The sequence below is a fragment of the Schistocerca cancellata genome, chromosome 6 (genome assembly GCF_023864275.1).
Source record: "Schistocerca cancellata isolate TAMUIC-IGC-003103 chromosome 6, iqSchCanc2.1, whole genome shotgun sequence".
In the NCBI taxonomy this organism is placed as follows: Eukaryota; Metazoa; Arthropoda; class Insecta; order Orthoptera; family Acrididae; genus Schistocerca; species Schistocerca cancellata.
Window position 1 is genome coordinate 434,328,446 of NC_064631.1, and position 18,577 is coordinate 434,347,022.

General features: G+C 40.1%; 1 protein-coding gene across 5 annotated transcripts in view; it reads left to right on the forward strand.

Moving 5' to 3' along the window:
• The window catches only part of LOC126088119 (S phase cyclin A-associated protein in the endoplasmic reticulum), a 581,441-nt gene that overhangs the window by 235,123 nt on the left and 327,741 nt on the right, over nt 1-18,577 (forward strand). For all 5 annotated transcript variants that reach the window (XM_049906219.1, XM_049906218.1, XM_049906220.1 and 2 more), the window contains one exon: nt 202-283. In XM_049906219.1, the coding sequence (XP_049762176.1) occupies nt 202-283 (82 nt within the window). The remainder of the gene's footprint in view (nt 1-201; nt 284-18,577) is intronic.

An 18,577-nucleotide genomic window follows, 5' to 3' on the forward strand; every position in this document is an offset into this window, starting at 1 on the left:
CTTTTACTCTAAGTGTGCTAAATTCGAGAAGTGCACCTCTGATACGTTCCAGATAACCTATTGTGGTTTCTTATGCAGAAGTGGTTGGTAGGACTTATTGGATTCTTATTTCCGGTCCATTCGTCGTAAACAATAAACTTTAGTCTTGAGCGGTGTTATTGACGTTGATCTGACCGTTCATATGATTCTGTGTGTTTACAGGAGCTGATCCCAGACCGCGGCCGAGGTCTGGCGGTAATCAGTGCCAGTGGAAATGCGACGCTTCCTGTGGACAACTTGGCCGGTGAGTATAAAGAACCATTCTCTCAAGCACCCTTTCTAAGATTAGATTAGATTCAGTTTTCTTTCCATAGACCCAAAAAATTAGGTGAGTCTCGTGGGTGTGGAACATGTCATAAAGTATAACATAAACATTTGAATATAATAATCACTACCCTGATAATTTGTCAAGAGATTGTCAAAATAGGCAAATACAATACAGTGAAGCAGAACATCTAATATTTACAGAATCAATACGCTGTCAGACTGAAACACTGTTATGCACTATTACTAAATTTACCATACACAAAATACCTAATCTTGACTGTTGTGACCAAGTTCTGTTGAAACTGAAATCTAACAGACATTTTTAATTAAGCTGACCTAACAGTCTCTATTAAGATATTCATCAACAGAGTAGAAGGAGTTTTCTATCAAAAACTCTTTCAAACTCTGTTTAAACCGAGTTTTATCTGAAAACAAGTTTTTAATGGTTGCTGGCAATTGATTGAAAAAGTGTGTTCCTGAATATTGGACCCCTTTTTGGACCAATGTAAGTGATTTTAGATCTTTACGTAGATTGTTCTTATTCCTAGTATTGATACTATGTATTGAGCTATTGATTGGAAATAGAGATATATTACTTGCAACAATTTCATTAAGGAATAAATATATTGAGAAGCAGTGGTTGGAATACGAAGTTCCTTTAACAGGTTTCTACATGATGTTCTTGAATTTATACCACAAATGATTCTTATTATACACTTTTGCATGCTAAACACTTTTGCTCGGTTTGATGAGTTACCCCAGAATATGATCCCGTATGACATAATAGAATGAAAGTAAGCCAAGTTTGCAAGTTTTTTTTGTATTTATATCTCCTACGTCTGACGTCATTCTCACTGCAAATATAGACTTGTTTAGGCGCTTAAGCAATTCTGTGGTATGCCCTTCCCAACTGAATTTGTTATCGAGTTGCAATCCCAGAAATTTAACACTGTCAACCTCTTCGATCTGCATGTCTTCATATGTTATACACCTACTAACCAAAAATGTACAAATACTTCCCGACTCGAGTGGTGTAGACGAAGTGACGTCAGATCTCACAAGGCACTTTCGGACAATGACTGCAGATGGAAGTAAGTCTGGGCTGATCCCTACAGCTCGAGGACTCACCCGCTTCCAGAAAGTCCATATCCATGCACACCATTGAGAGTTACACAACGGTTGGAAGTGACAGCTTTTTGTTCAAAGTTCGTGGAGGTTTGTGGATTACCTTTTGTGTTAATTAAGAACAAGAAATGCTTCGTACCTGTACAGACAGTGCAAATTCTTATTCTTATATTAGTGGAGAGTTAGCTCTGAAACTGCAAAAACGGAAACTTAATCCTCATGTGCAAAATGCAACGAACTGTATTTCGCCTGTAACGTTGGCGATCAGGACAGGTATTGGGCCACCCATGACGTGGTGTGTTACACATCTGACAGGGTGGTCAAAAGCATCAAATTACTTGTCCATTGCCATTCCCATGACTTAGAGAGAACAAACTGGACACACAACTGACTTACCTTTGTCTGACAAATCATATGGAATCAACATCGAGGAACAAGGAAATCTGTGCAATATCTGAATTTACTATCTGCTGTAAAGCGTATGTCACAGTGAAAAATTGCCAATACCATTTTGTACTGAGAATGTGTCCGTGAGTGAAGACAGATATAGTGATGAACACGCAGAAGGCAGCGAAGGAGATATGCATGCCGACTCTACATTTCAAAGCCACTGTGAATCAAATGAGCCACATTTTCTTTCTCGAGGGATCTTAACGATCTTGTTCGTAATTTAAATGTAAATGGGTGACACTTTATCATAGATCCAGCAAAGTTACTCTGAATTCAGTACGTCTTCACCGTGGGAAACATTTCCTTCTGTTCTAACTACTCATGCAGTTTATCTGCAGGAGTCATTAGACACCTTTAAACCGCTACTCTCATTTAGTCACTGTGAGAAACTGGGCTGGTTTAAAGCCCAAGCAACACGAGCAGCCGTTTGGAGTCCAAATACGAAATTCATAGCGGCCCCATGTGAAAAAATTATGTTCGCCATGTATCGTAAATAGTAGCGAAAACTGATACTGGCGGAAGCGAAAAAATTCCAATAAACATGTATCCGCAAATGAGCCGTTTGCGAGATAATAGTGAATGTGTATGAAATAATGGCCTAATTAGTACAAATGTGTTCGAAATGTCAACTTTTCGATAGATCCTCTGTCTGTTTAGGCGCAAACTTCACTCGAATCTTGGCTTAACAAGAAATACAAAACTGTTTCCGCAGTTTAAATTTTATAATGTATGTACTGTCGTACCTGTTGAAGGTGGTGTTCGACATGTCCTCATATTTGCAGGCAATGTTGCGCTCGTATCTGCAGTGAGTACGAATTCATTCAAACACGACCGGGTCCTCTCGTAAATATTGACAATATTGTACTCCTCGCGAGGAGTAGGCTGTGTGTCAGCATCGATTTTCACCTCTACCTTCTCTCTTCATCATCATCATCATCATCATCGTCGTCGTCGTCGTCGTCGTCGTCCAACACAAACATGACGTTCCACTACAGACCCATGCATTACACTCACTTACGATAAAACCTTCACATTCAACAGGCAGCTGAACCTATCCCGTAGGATATCCCAACCAACAATGCCATATGACAAATACATATAGGCTACCTTATACTTCAGACTTGGCAGTTTTCTCTATTGCAATCTGCCCTGTATATATAATTAAAATATTTTCATTATTTTTCACTAGAAGCACCTGATCTTTAGGATCTCATCAAATCAGAATCGTTGCTGCCACCATTGTATAGTTTACCAAAAAATCACAGATTTGGCATTCCATTAAGACCTACTGTAAACGCTATTTTTTGTCCAAGTTACGGGATAGCCAAACACTTGTCCACTCTCTTACAGGCATTTGTAAGAAAAACTGACACTTCCATTAAAGTTTATAGCCATTTTATCGAAAAATTAAAAAGCTTCAGGTTGAGTCCAAGTGATGTTATGGTCAGATTTGACGTTGTATCACTGCGTACAATGGTTCATCTTGGTGTGTACAATTGAAAAATATTTTCACAAGGGATGTGGAGGATCTGTTTAAACGTTATATCACGCCAAATTACTTTCAATGGGACAACTAATTCTATGATCAGGCTGATAGCATGGTTATGGGGAACGCACTCATCGCAGTTGTAGCGAATTTTTGTATGGAAAAATGTGAAGTAGTAGACATCCAGACAGTGAAGATGGAACCTTCATGTTGGTTTCGGTACGTTGATGATTCTCCCGTTATATATTCTCACTGAGAAAAAGAATTCTCAGAACTTTTCTAAATGATTTTAATGCTAAGGTAAAGTTCACTAAGAGAAAAGGAAAAAGGTCAAATTTCATTTTTGGATGTGCATGTACTTAGAAAATACGAGGGAACTTCAGGGCACAAAGTCTAGATTACGCCCACTCACCAAAATTCTAATCACCATCACGAACAGAAAAGAGGACTGATGAAACCGTTGATGGACTCGGCAGAAAGGATCTGTGAACCACAGTACTTGATGCACGAGCTTAATCATTTAAGAACTGCCATCAAGAAAAACGGCTGCCCTGACAAAGAAATAAATAGGACGCTACACCCTAAAAAGTCTGGAGCTTCTAATGAAAAAGAACCAATTAGAATGAAAGTTTTCCTTCCATTTGTAAAAACTTCAAAAGATCGCATCGCAAGAGTACTCAGAAGACACTTTATGAACACAGTGTTTAAATCAACAAGAAAGGTGCGCGATGTATGAACACAGCAAAGGGCTTACGTCCAACGCTTGCTGCAGCAGGAGTGTGTAAAATTCCTTTGCAGATGCAGTCAGGTGTACGTAGGAACTTCAAATAGAAGCATTAACACCCACCTTAAGGAACGCAAGAGCAGTTGTTGTCTGAGTAACATGGATAAATCGCAGTCGCAGATAGTTTCTACGACGCTATGATTTCCCGGAATCCAGTCATTACTATACTAGGGTGCACAGAGAGACCATAGAAATTCGAAAGCATGGAACCTCTTTAACAGAAAAGGAGGATTGAAATTAGAAAGGTGTGGGCGTACTGCAAAATAAAACTGCGCCAACTCTTTCCCACAACAAACCCCATAACGTACATAGGGACGACTCCGCGATCTAAGCAGCAGTCTGATGACGTCACGAACGGACCGTAGCGTAGATAAGTATAAACATCTCAGCTTACTTAGCTTGTTTGACTGTAACTTCTTTTTGAGTCGTTATAGCCTCTGAAGATGTTTCCAGCATTGGAAGATGAAACTTTAGGAAGAGATATATGGCTTGAACCAGGGCCTGATACCAATTAAAAAACCACCTAGTTCACAGTAGAACATAGTGAACTTCCAGACAGTTGTATGCAATGGAGCGGGGATCCCAGAATTGCAACCCACCTTTCCTTCAGTTCCATCTCGTCAACATTCTTGTTTTAGTTTTCTCAGTTTATGAAAAGACCACTCTACGCATTCCATACTCTCGAGAAAGTCCTATATTACTTCATATACAATTTTCCTAATAACAAATATCCATTGTGGAAAATATTTAATTTCCATTTTTAAGGGAAACGATGGCAATTGTTACAGTTTGTCACAAAACTTTAATTGAAAATAATTAGACGACATTGGAGTTAACAATAGAAGAACACGTAACAAGTCGGTGCAGACTTTCAGTGTCGTTGACAGCAGTTTTTTTAAGGTACATAATCCGAGGTATCGTAGCAAATATATATGGCAGGTATTGATGACAGAAAAGCTGCAAGTTTATTTGGCGGCGCCGACATTCTCTCGTCATCCTCCTCTTCTTCCTCCTCCTCGCCCCTCCGCTCCACACCCTTCCATCAGATATCAAATGTTTTTCATCAAACAAGAACATTATACACTTATCGAAGGTCTCTGAAAGGTGTGCAGTCCTCATTCGAAACATTAGTCAGCTTCAAATGGTTTATGCCAGTCCGTAGGTTCAGCTAAGTATAAATAAATAATGCTGACGCTGAAATACTGTCGAGTCCTATCGACAGTGTTTGATAGACGAACATATCTGTACCTCGGATGACGCTTTCAATATTTTGGCAACCAAGCAGAGAGTATTTAGGATCTGTGAAGTGAAGTGACTGTCAGTATCTCGTACCATTAAAAACTTTCGGACTATCAATAAGAGAGACCAATAATTACTTGCACAAATCAATTACGTTGCTGTTTGTTGTGTTACAGCTTTACGAGGCTGGTCTTGGCGAGCAAATGCATTATGTAAGAGTTATTGTCGAGCTGAGTACCGTATTCATCGGGGATTATTTCGATTAATCTTCTAGTATAATGTCTTTGCGTACAGTGCATATTTATCTGCATATCATCTTTCAGATACCAGGTTTTGAGGATGAATTTTAGGTTCACTTAGCAATTATGGTAGCCAAGTGGTTACTTTTTTTAAATTTATTTAATCGTATCAGTTTAGAAAGAAAACTCCCTTTATACATCGGACCAGGGTTTTACACGTAAAAGAGTTTTTGAGTTACCATAAAGTAAAATAAATATATATATTATTATCACTAATAATAACGATAATGATAATAGTGAGCCGCGTGGGATTAGCCGAGCGGTCTCAGGCGCTGCAGTCATAGGCTGTGCGGCTGGTCCCGGCGGAGGTTCGAGTACTCCCTCGGGCATGGGTGTGTGTGTTTGTCCTTAGGATAATTTAGGTTAAGTAGTGTGTAAGCTTAGGGCCTGATGACCTTAGCAGTTAAGTTCCATAATATTTCACATACATTTGATTTTTTTTTTATAATAGTGAGACGACGTTTTAAATAAGGTGTATCACTAATAATAATATTATCACTAATAATAACAATAATAGTGAGACGACGTTTCAAATAAGATTACGTAAGCAGCATCAAATCATCATTTCAGAAGATGGAAACAGTTGTAGTAATGCCACTGTCAGTGCAGTATGCAATTTGCTATAATTTTGTCCACTGTTAGTGCAGTATGCAATTTGCTATAATTTTGTATTGTTGTAGAATTTTGGAACATGTTTTACGCTAGGATATTATGACACATGAACGAAAATGTCGTCTGTAGGAATCATAATGGATTCCGAAAACAACGATCGTGTAAAACACAGCTCGCTTTGTTCGTCCACGAGACCCAGAAAGCAGTAGATAGCGGTGACTAGGTGGATGTCGTGTTCGTTTCTCCTGGAAGGCGTTCGACGCAGTTTCGCATTCCCGTGTAATGGGCAACATATGACTGTGGAATAGCAGACCAGGCGTGTGACTGGAGTGAAGTGTTCGTAGCAAACGGAAAACATGTCATTCTCAACGGAGGTAAATCTGCAGATGTAAAAGTAACTTGAGGCGTACAGGTACACCAAGGGAATGTTATAGGACCATTACTGTTTACAATAAATATATAAATGATGTAGAACATAATATAGAAGTTCACTATGACTTATCACGCACGATGCTGTCGTACACAGCAGCGATGTCCAAGCCGCGGCCCCTGGGCCACTTGCAGCCCAAAGCAGGAATCATTGCAGCCTAAGAAGTGAGCATCTATTACAAGATCGGTAAAAAAATCCATAAAAATTCCATTTGTGTAAAGTAATGGTAAATTGAATATTTTCACTCTGAAAATCCAGGCACACGATGCTGTTCTCTCACTGGTCATATGATGCTATTCTTTCACTGGTCATACCCCCCCCCCCCCCCCCCCCCCCTCTCTCTCTCTCTCTCTCTCTCTCTCTCTCTCTCTCTCTCTCTCTCTCTCTCAGCGCTTGTTGTTAGTGTTACGTGTATTAGTGTATTATGTGTGGCCCAAACATATTCGTATTCCCTCCCATGTGGCCTGGGTACGCAAAAAGTTTGGGCACCCTTGGTGTATAGAGTAACCTCAACGCTAGAAAATTTTAGCAACAGCAGGACATCTGAGAAGTAAAATAAATGTGGTGGATTGGGGGGGGGGGGGGGGGAAGAGAAAGGAAAGGAAAGGAAAGAAAGGGAAGGGATTACTGATGTCAGCTGTATCGGGCTATTACGCGGAATCAGCGGCGACGAGTTAAAAAGTGTACCGAACCGGGATTCGAACCCGCCCGATCTCCTGCTTACTAGGCAGGTGCGTTACTACTGCGCCACCAGGTACGTAGCGTTCATTGCATCTGCGCGGACTACCTCGGCAGGTCTCACGGTCGACATCGAGCGCCACCTATCCGCAGTCCCTGTACATTTCCTCCATGTTCACTGCTCTGAAATTCCCACACCTGAACCCATTGCCCATCTAGGCGAATCATTTATATGAGTGCGGCAGTGTGATAAAGTACGACAGAAAGGACTTTGCTCTGCAAGGGACGAATACAGTCAACCAATATCTTGCTTCCTCCTACGCGTATCTCGCGAGAAGACCACGAACATAAAATTAAGAGAGATTGTTACTCACACAGAGGTTCACCAACTATCGTTCTTCCAGTGAACCCTTCGCAACTCTACAGGAAAGGGGAGAGGGGGAGTGACTGTAGTATACTAAGTACTCTCCGCCACGCACCGCTATGTCGTCTGCGAAGTAAGAGACTAAGGACTAATAGTAATAGCGATACAACCACCACGACAACAAATACTACTACTATTATTATTATTATTATTATTATTATTATTATTATTATTATTATTTACAGTAGCACATGCTAATGTAAACCTGAGTGCAAAAGTGAGATATTATGGCCTAGTGAGTTACTAGAAAACGAAAGGCGGGTAGAGACGTGGTAAAAGGTCTGATGGAAAAGCAGGGTAACCATTTTTGATGGTATAAAGGATGCATTCAGAAGCAAGACCAATGTTTTTGTTATACAGTTTAGGCCGTTAACTTTCTCTTGAAACGAGGTATATGATTCAGTTTTGATGTTGCTATGACAATCATTCATCTCTGGTTCTTTCATTCAAAAATGGCTCTGAGCACTATGGGACTTAACATCTATGGTCATCAGTCCCCTAGAACTTAGAACTACTTAAACCTAACTAACCTAAGGACATCACACACATCCATGCCCGAGGCAGGATTCGAACCTGCAACCGTAGCAGTCGCGCGGCTCCGGACTGAGCGCCTAGAACCGCTAGACCACCTCGGCCGGCGTTCTTTCATTGTATATGTAGTTAGAGTAAGCGGTAGTGTGATAGAGTAGAACAGACAGGATTTTGTTCTGCAAGGGACGAGTGTTTCTTTTCTACTGTGGTGTTCAAATAGGTGTTGCGGTCATTGAGAAATTGGAGAAGGGTCGTTACTCACTGATCAGACGACGTTCGTGGTAGAGTGTATGGATATCTCTGGCTGGTTCAAATGGCTCTGAGCACTGTGGGACTTAACATCTGAGGTCATCAGTCCCCTGACATAGAACTACTTAAACCTAACTAATCTAAGGACATCACACACATCCATGCCCGAGGCAGGATTCGAACCTGCGACCGTAGCAGCAACGTGGTTCCGGACTGAAGCACCTAGAACCGCTCGGCCACAGCGGCCGGCTGGATGTCTCTGCCTTAGTCAGCAATTAGCGAGGATAGCTGGACGTAAGACGAGGGAATATGATGAAAATGACGAACGTCACAGACATACCGCACGCAGGCGTTCATGACCAGTCGACATGACGTTCCGTGACGATGTCCATCAGTTGAAAGAACAACCATTTCTTCAAGTTTCTTTTTCGTATCCAAGTGGAGAAGTTTATTTGTATTTTTGTAATAAATTTTAGAAGTTTCTCATATCTTCCTGCAAGTTGTAAACATATTTTCAGTTGAGTTTATGTTTTGTCTTATGACTGATTAACTTTGTTGAGATGAACCAGTGTGCTGTTCGTGTTTCTACTTTTGAATGGAGTCGCTTAAAGTGACCGGTAATTGCTGCAGAGCAAAGGCGGCTTCTTCGGTCTTCGTCTCGTGCATTTATTATAATTTTACTTTCTCTAGTGACTTCTCGGTCGGACTTAATTTAAAAAAATCTTACAGATTCTAAAATATTCCATTATAATTTTTTGTAGGAAAAGTTAAGTTTCAGGAGTTAGAAACGGCGAAGAAGACGCGGCGGTAGCAGCTTTTAATTTCTTATGCAAATTTGCGTAGCGCCTGCAATTACTGCGGGAGAGGGGCGGCGTCTGTTTCTCAGGGCGGTCCCTCTGACAGGCCGCTCCTTCCTGCCTTCCCGTCCGTTTCCAGGGCGCAGATACAATTTGAGAAAATTGCGTATACACGCAGCCTTGCTGCATTCTTTTCTGGCACTGACACAGTTACTCAACTGCCGCAATTCAGCTTCGGCAGGATTTTCCCTTGGCACAGGTGGTTTTGTTTACGAACCCGACACTCATAAACTGAACCAACTCGGGATTCCTTCGAAACGGACATCTCTGAAGGGAGTAAACACATACAGCTGTGAAATTCAAATATATTAGGTTGGTGTAAAAAGTTCGTAGTGTTTTTGTTTTGCATATTCGTATTCCGATTACTACGGGTATATTTATCGATTTTCATTTTTTGGGTGTAGTTCGCTGTTGAGTTTATATATTGTCATTCTGTCATTTGGAGATAGTGAGTGGAGCTGTGGACGGTAGAAAATGGAGTTCCAAGAGGAGAAATTGGAACATATCCAACATCCTTCTGTCTGAGTTCAATGAGGGGGGGGGGGGGGGGGGAGGAGTGATAGCAGCGGAGGCAGTCAGAAACATTTGCGCCGTGTACGGGTATAATCCGTCGGACAGAGCACGACAAGAAAACGGTTTTCTCTTTCTAACATGGAAAGGTCCCCAACGGTGCGATCAATTTTTTGTAACTAGCTATACGGTGATACAGGTTAAGGTCCCAGTTACCACACACTGCACCCATTCGCCCTAGTGGGCCCTCGATTGCGTGTAATTGACGAATAAAGAATTTAGAATTTTGTGTGATAATACCGTTAATATATCATGTCTTATTGTCATATCTTATCGATAGTATAACAGTTTCACATGCAGGAGATTGTCGGTTCGGATCTCGTGAGGTACGCGAATTTTTTTATTTTTAATCTTTATCGAAACTACTTCGATCATTATTTTTACTCAGTTCATTGGTTTCAATGTAATTTTTTATTTCTATTCTTTTGTCACATCATTTTAATCACCGTATGAACTTTTTCACTTGTGCTTTCTCTAAATGGAATTCTTGTAAACATCAATTTAATTATATTTATCTATTATAATATTAAATTATTTGAAAATTCTATCGAACTAAAGACGAAATAATCTATTTATGTTTGTGCCATGGTGTGAAAAATGTATTTTTGGTGCAAGATGTGTATTTTTTTGCTCGGTAATTTTTATACAAACATGTAAAACATGACATAAATACGTATAATTCTATGAACGAAATAAGGCAGATGAAAATTTAAATGAAAGACGGGTTTATAAGTAAAACGACATCTAAACAAAAGAGAAACAGATATAGTGAATGCAATAATACGGACGAAAAAACAGGGTGATAGAGCAAATTAATACATAAAATCAATTTAAAATACATGAACAAAGATTTCAGGTGGAGAAAGAATGATAGGACGAAAAGTGAGAGCAAATGAGCAAGTTATTATGATTAAAATTATGTCACAGAGGAATGGAATTAAAAAATTACATTTAAATCAATTAATTGAATAAAAATGATGATCAAAATCATTTTCACAAACATAAAAAAACGCACCTGACGAGATTCGAATCCGCAATCTCCTGCATGCAAAGGGGTTTTCTTATCCATTACACCACGCAACATACTCTATGCTGAAGCTTTTGTAACGCTATTGTCACACAAAATTCCGAATTTTTTTCGTCTTTTACTCGCAGACGAGGGCCCACCAGAGCGAAGGACTGCAGTGTGCGATACATGGGATCTTAACCTACATCACTATATAGATAGTTTCAAAAAGTCGATCACACCGCTACGGACCTGTCCTTGTAATGGGGGACAGTCACAAACAGGGAAAATAATTTTTTTTGTGTTGTACGACGCTCCAACTATTTAGCTACAAAATGCCGTTTGTTTCATATTTGACGATTAGATTAGGAGTTACCAATTTTTTCGAGGTACGTGGTAACTGGTGTTACTCCATTTTTCTCTGTGTTGCTTAACATTGACTGTAGTACAGCAGACATTTACGTTCCACAGATATTCTTATTTTGGCCGCAAGAGAATTGTTGGTTTGATGTATGCCAGTCTGTCTGCATTATCGACTATCGTTTGTAGGCTTTTCATCTTTGTTGTTTACGTTTTAGCGATACAAATGTAAAGCTTTTGTGAGAAGTTACAGCAGAATGAGTAAAGAAGATTGGATATAACACGAAGTTTCGTGGATATTAATATGTGAAAATAAACAACGAGACTGCTAGTTACGAACAGAGAGAAGAAAATAAGATTGGTAGTGATTCCAGCGCGAGTGTCAGTGCTTCAAATAAAAAGTTTACAGGTGCTTCCGGTTTTCCAAGTGCCACTAAAATCTGTGGCAGTTAAATACATGGTGTGAAGAGTGTGTTTCTGCTTCCACTGACACAAACATTCGGATTTCCATGAGGTTATTACGTGAACTTTTGGAAAAACACAGTTGTTATAAAAAAACTATCGTGAAAACGTCACTTTTCACGAAGATAGGGAAAACCAAGGAAATTCAGTTTTAAAATGTTTAGCATGTAATGTACTGCCAATACAGTGTCATCTTACGTAACCTGAAACAGACAGTGTGAAAACAATGTAAAATTAGTGTATGCACTTAGGTGTATTCGGAGAGGGCGATATTAAAGTACGGTTCTTTGTGCAGTGATGAACAATGTCCCACCTCCCAGGAAGTTTGATATTTGCAACAAGACTATTGGCACAGTTGTAGCTGAGGTGAGTGGATCTTCTTCAATGCTGAAACCTGCAAAAGCTGTAGTTAACCTGAATGACACGAAATCTGACCCAAGGCATATTGCTGCTGGTTTTGACGACATTTGGCAGAAATATTGAGTATAAATCCCTAAATGGCATTGTGCAAGCCACTGCTTTTGATGCTGGAAAGGTTCTGGATATTGAAATAATGAGAAGTTATGTGACACCTGTAGCAAAAATCCCACTACACAGCATGTGTGCAAAAAGTGCTATTATGTCTCCAGTAGAGGCATGTATGTGGCTGGTGTTGGTAACATTTTCAAAAGGCCTATGCAATCAACAGGTGCCCTGTATATAGACTATCTTGGGGGCGGGGACAGTAAGGCTTATCAGGGAGTGGTAGAAGGTAAACCTTACGGACCTACAGTCAAAATTAATAAACTTAGAGTGTATTGGACATGGACAGAAAAGAATGGGATCACGACTTCTGAAGATACGCGAAGGAAAAAAGCTGCCAAAGGATGAAATAGACAGGATCAAGAATTATTATGGTATGGGAATTATGAATAACTGCAAAAACAGGGAAACAATGAGAAGAGATATCGGGGCCATATTCTTTCAGAAAATTTCAACAGAAGAGTGTCATATGTAAAATCGGTAAGCGGATCTAAATCCCCTATTCAGTCACTCGTTGACCACGATGGCACCGAAACAGAGGACGACCGAAGAAAGGCAGAAATACTGAATTCAGTGTTCCGAAACTGTTTCACTGCGGAAAATCGTAACACGGTCCCTGACTTCAGCCGTCGCACGGACGCCAAAATGGAAAATATTGAAATAAACGATATCGGAATTGAAAAACAACTGCTATCACTTAGTAGCGGAAAAGCATCCGGACCAGACGAGATACCCTTAAGATTCTACAGAGATTATGCTAAAGAACTTGCCCCCTTTCTATCAGCAATTTATCGTAGATCGCTGGAAGAACGTAAAGTACCTAGCGACTGGAAGAAAGCGCAGGTCGTTCCCATTTTCAAGAAGGGTCATAAATCAGATGCGAATAATTATAGGCCTATTTCGCTTACGTCAATCTGTTGTAGAATAATGGAACATGTTTTGTGTTCTCGTATTATGACGTTCTTAGATAATACAAATCTCCTTCATCATAACCAACATGGATTCCGCAAACAGAGATCATGTGAAACTCAGCTCGCCCTATTTGCCCAAGAAATTCACAGTGCCGTAGACACTGGCGAGCAGATTGATGCCGTATTCCTGGACTTCAGGAAGGCATTTGATACGGTTCCGCACTTACGTTTAGTGAAAAAAATACGAGCTTACGGAATATCGGACCAGGTTTGTGATTGGATTCAGGATTTCCTAGAAGAAAGAACACAACATGTCATTCTTAACGGTTCAAAATCTGCAGATGTAGAGGTAATTTCGGGAGTACCGCAAGGAAGCGTGATAGGACCTTTATTGTTTACAATATACATAAATGACTTAGTTGACAACATCGGTAGCTCCGTGAGGCTATTTGCAGATGACACGGTTGTCTACAAGAAAGTAGCAACATCAGAAGACTCGTACGTACTCCAGGAAGACCTGCAGAGCATTAATGCATGGTGCGACAGCTGGCAGCTTTCCCTAAACGTAGATAAATGTAATATAATGCGCATACATAGGGGCAGAAATCCATTCCAGTACGATTATGCCATAGGTGGTAAATCATTGGAAGCGGTAACGACCGTAAAATACTTAGGAGTTACTATCCGGAGCGATCTGAAGTGGAATGATCACATAAAACAAATAGTGGGAAAAGCAGGCGCCAGGTTGAGATTCATAGGAAGAATTCTAAGAAAATGTGACTCATCGACGAAAGAAGTAGCTTACAAAACGCTTGTTCGTCCGATTCTTGAGTATTGCTCATCAGTATGGGACCCTTACCAGGTTGGATTAATAGAAGAGATAGACATGATCCAGCGAAAAGCAGCGCGATTCGTCATGGGGACATTTAGTCAGCGCGAGAGCGTTACGGAGATGCTGAACAAGCTCCAGTGGCGGACACTTCAAGAAAGGCGTTACGCAATACGGAGAGGTTTATTATCGAAATTACGAGAGAGCACATTCCGGGAAGAGATGGGCAACATATTACTACCGCCCACATATATCTCGCGTAATGATCACAACGAAAAGATCCGAGAAATTAGAGCAAATACGGAGACTTACAAGCAGTCGTTCTTCCCACGCACAATTCGTGAATGGAACAGGGAAGGGGGGATCAGATAGTGGTACAATAAGTACCCTCCGCCACACACCGTAAGGTGGCTCGCGGAGTATAGATGTAGATGTAGATGTAGTAGAAGAGGAACCACATCATCAGCTTTGTTCACGGGGACCTGACAGTTGGTGCAAATTCAACAACCCAGCTTCTCCAGTTATACGCGCAAACATTCAGTGCCAAAAATATCCTATTTGTTATGACACCAATTTTTAGAGACCGTAGTCAAAAAGATCTCTTAAAGAAGTGCTTCCACGGTAAACTCAGAATCTGACTAAAAATTTGAAATCTTACATTCGAACAAGGGTGCCAATAACTATTTCTGTTAGTATTCGTGATGCAGTGATGTGGTGTGTCAAAGAAGACTGAAGTGTTAAGACTCTTGGAAGCACAGGATGGCAACAGAACTGCAATGGGACTGAAAAGCATTGGCATGGACCGTATCTGTTATGCTGAAATTTCTGCAGGAAATGCTACAAAGGAGGACAGGATAGCCAGAATATCGAAGAAAGGAAGATAAAGAGGAAGAAGCTGAGTCTTACTATAGCCTTGGGATGTTGTTATAGTGTGTCTGTATAGTGATGTACAATAGTTTCTTGTATGTAAAACTTCAATACAATTTTTCTCAGACTACATTTCTGGATTTTCTGGTACACTTTCCTCAGAAATTAAGACTGTGTAATGACAACAAGAACAAATTTACAAGCTCCGAGGTATTTATAAAAGTTAAAATATTTTATCTTCTAGAACAAAAAATCATTACTCATAACATGTATAAAATACGGTAACAAATCTTTATGTGATTTGCAAATGATATTTCATCTGTATACTGTTAAAGTTTCAGGTCTTTATCTCTGACATTAGTCACTCTCCACTTGTAGGATATCTTTGGGGTTTGATGAAGATCGTTGAAACGCATTAATCCACAACTATCCACATCAGTTTGCTAGATAACTGGCAAGTGTGAAGAAATGTGATCATTCCACTATCTTGCGACAGTTGCATCCAATGGGGAGGGTGTACGGGTACTGCATGCTCCAAGCCAAAATCACAAAAATCAATTGCCATATGTGAATATCTGCTTGTTCATCGTCAATTGGCTTGTGAGCAACACCGACACCGTACAACGAATTACTTCCCCGAGGTGTAACCATCGCCCTCAGATTTTCATCTTTTCTGCTCTCTGTCGAACAGCCTTCTAGGAACGTCCATTCCGGATGAGAATGCGTTCCTAACATGGCCAAGTTCTTCGCCTCACAACCACGTGATTTCTACAGTCACGGAATCGAAAAGTTATTCCAGCGTTGGCAGGCTGTTGTAAATAATAGTAAAGGAGAATATATTATTGATGGCTACAGTCTCTGTTATGTGTATCTGTTGCGTTTATTGAACTTACCGGCAAAACGCTACGATCTTATGCACCATCGTAATACATGATGTATCAGGAGGAACAATAAATACTCGTGTTTTAGGAGGCGGTAGTATCGACTATTTCGAGTAAAACATTCCATATAACATCTGTCCAGTTTTTATTGTTTACAGAGATATAGCTATTAAAATGCAACGCCAACAATTACTCACAGAAGATGTTAAGCAAAGGCAAATGATGAAGTTCAAAGTTCATTCTCGTAATTTTCGCCTCCGACTCCAATGCACTTTCAAATTCTTTTGATAACTCCAAGTGTGGCTCGTCTGAGGTCGTCTTGACTTTCTTTCAGAAACGATCAGTTCGCGTCTTGTTTATACTTTTTGTTTGTAGTCTTCGCCTTCCTACCATTCTGACAGGCAAAAATCTAAATGGGTGAGTTTTGGAGACCTTAGTGGCCAAGAAACATGGCTCTCTGTACCTATCCATCTTCCAGGGAATCTTGTATATAGATAATATGCTACCTAGCGGCTAGAATGGGCATAACATGCCCATCCCTGTAGCCAAAGCAATCTCTTCTAGTAATACTCTAAGCTAGTTTTCAAGAAAGTGGATAACGGGGCTTTGTAGAACGATGCGGTAACACAGCAGGATTACAACTGTCTTTTATACCACACCATACATTTATAGAGAAGCGTTCTTGCAAATGCCTCTTCACAAGGGCATGTCGGTTTTCCGCCCGAGCAGCGATGTGATTTACGTGTGTTATTGACACCGTCAAGATCGATATTGGCCTCATCAGTACAATATTAACGGGATTACTCAGCAATTTACAACTAGCTAACGACCGAATTCCAATCGTCTACTTTTGTCGCCTTCTCGAAGATGTTGAATCCTTTCTAAATAATAAGAATAGAGGCCGTGCCTACGTAATGTCCGCCATATTTTTGTTTGTGGACTAACGATATGTTTGGAAGTTTTGCTTTTGCTTGTTGAAGATCTCCATTCTACTAACTGAATGATGTCTTCTGCTTCAATCAGACACTGTTAATTTGAGGTCGAGATGAAGTATGACTGTTGGGCATTGCACCAGTATCTAACAGTTTAGTGATAATACGAATAAACACTCTTGAATCTTTTGGGGGAAGTTATTTTCCTGTGTAGGCTGTTTTTTTAATAATCACTGTATTTCATATTTTAACTGTTAAGTAATTTCTAGTATTATGAAGCTACGTGGGGGTAAAAATCAGTACCGAAAGTTATAGCAGCTTCAGTAAGAAGCATGAAATAAATTCCAAACTACACATACTGTGTTAAAAAAATTTACACACTTCTGGTAGTTTGATCACAGTAATATTGCATATCAGTGATCTTAACTGCACTACTGTATTGGCAGATACGTACAAAATCCATACAAAAATAAATACAGACTTTGTCAAAGACAAGACTACGTTGATATGTTTATTCTAAAAGTTTGACTCTTTAATCTGGTACTCTATTTTTAGGAGGAGGTGGCGCACATGCCAGACAGTTTATAAAGCTACAGACAATATTAATATGAATGTTAATCACACTAATGGGCGAGTGTTTCTGCATGGCCCTTCTGTTTTTGTGGAGCAGTGTTGAATTTCACTCTAACAAATAATGATAACAACCAAGCTGGTAATGGATGGGTGACCGTAGCAATTGTACGTTACCCAGGAGACAAAGTGGCTTAAGTAGAAGGACTAGAGGCCTTTTATGATAGAGACATAATTGCCTAGCGTACATATCATATAGCTGAAGAGTATAACAGAGACATTGCACCGCATTTCCTCTAAGCAGCATCTGAATTTCCATTACAAAACCCGTACCCAGACACCACATCGGCATACTCGGCATTTGTAAATACTTAAACGATACACTAGAATTGGTCCTGACTTATTTTAAACAATTTTTTATGGCTACGAAACCACACAAGAAAATGTTTGGAAAATACTGTAGTGAAACAGCAGCCTCTCCATATTAATGCATTCTCGTGTAATTTAGAAGGTGTAAAAAAGGCAAATACATTAATACTGCTTATTTGTTACGTTGTAAAGATATTTCAGCTTTGTTATGCATTCGCTAGCCTTGTATGTTAGTTTTGATCTCCTTACCGCGCGAAAAACACGGGTCTTCTCCTTCCCACAAGTAACACCGACAAACATGCCAGCACAGACAGTGTATAATCTCGCCATCTCCATTCCTTCCTTTTAAGTTGCACATTACGTATTCATCTGACAAACTCCCGCCGTTCATCCCACATACTGTCTTGCATTAAATACAAGCAAGCGCTGTTTTGTCTCAAATCTTCAAGGATGGAAAGAAACAACTTACTTAGATAGATACAAACTTCCAGTAGTATACTTCACGCGATGACTTCTGAAGTTGCTTTTGTACTTGCTGCGTGTACTCGGTACTGCAGTAGTTGCTGCCCTTGTTGTCCATCCTAAAACCGCAACCATCTTCATGAACCGAAGACAGAATCCACTCTCAACACCAGCACAAGTATGCATAAGTCCTCTGCCTCTAGAGGTTTACAGTCTGCCTGTTCAACTATTACTCTATTTCTATGAAACTTACCCGTCACTTGGACGAGCAAGTGCCCGTTCCTACTGCTTATTCTCGATTTATACGGAGTAGTTATCTGTGAATCTAACTGTTCTTCTCAGAAATGTCCATTCCGCGCACTCTTT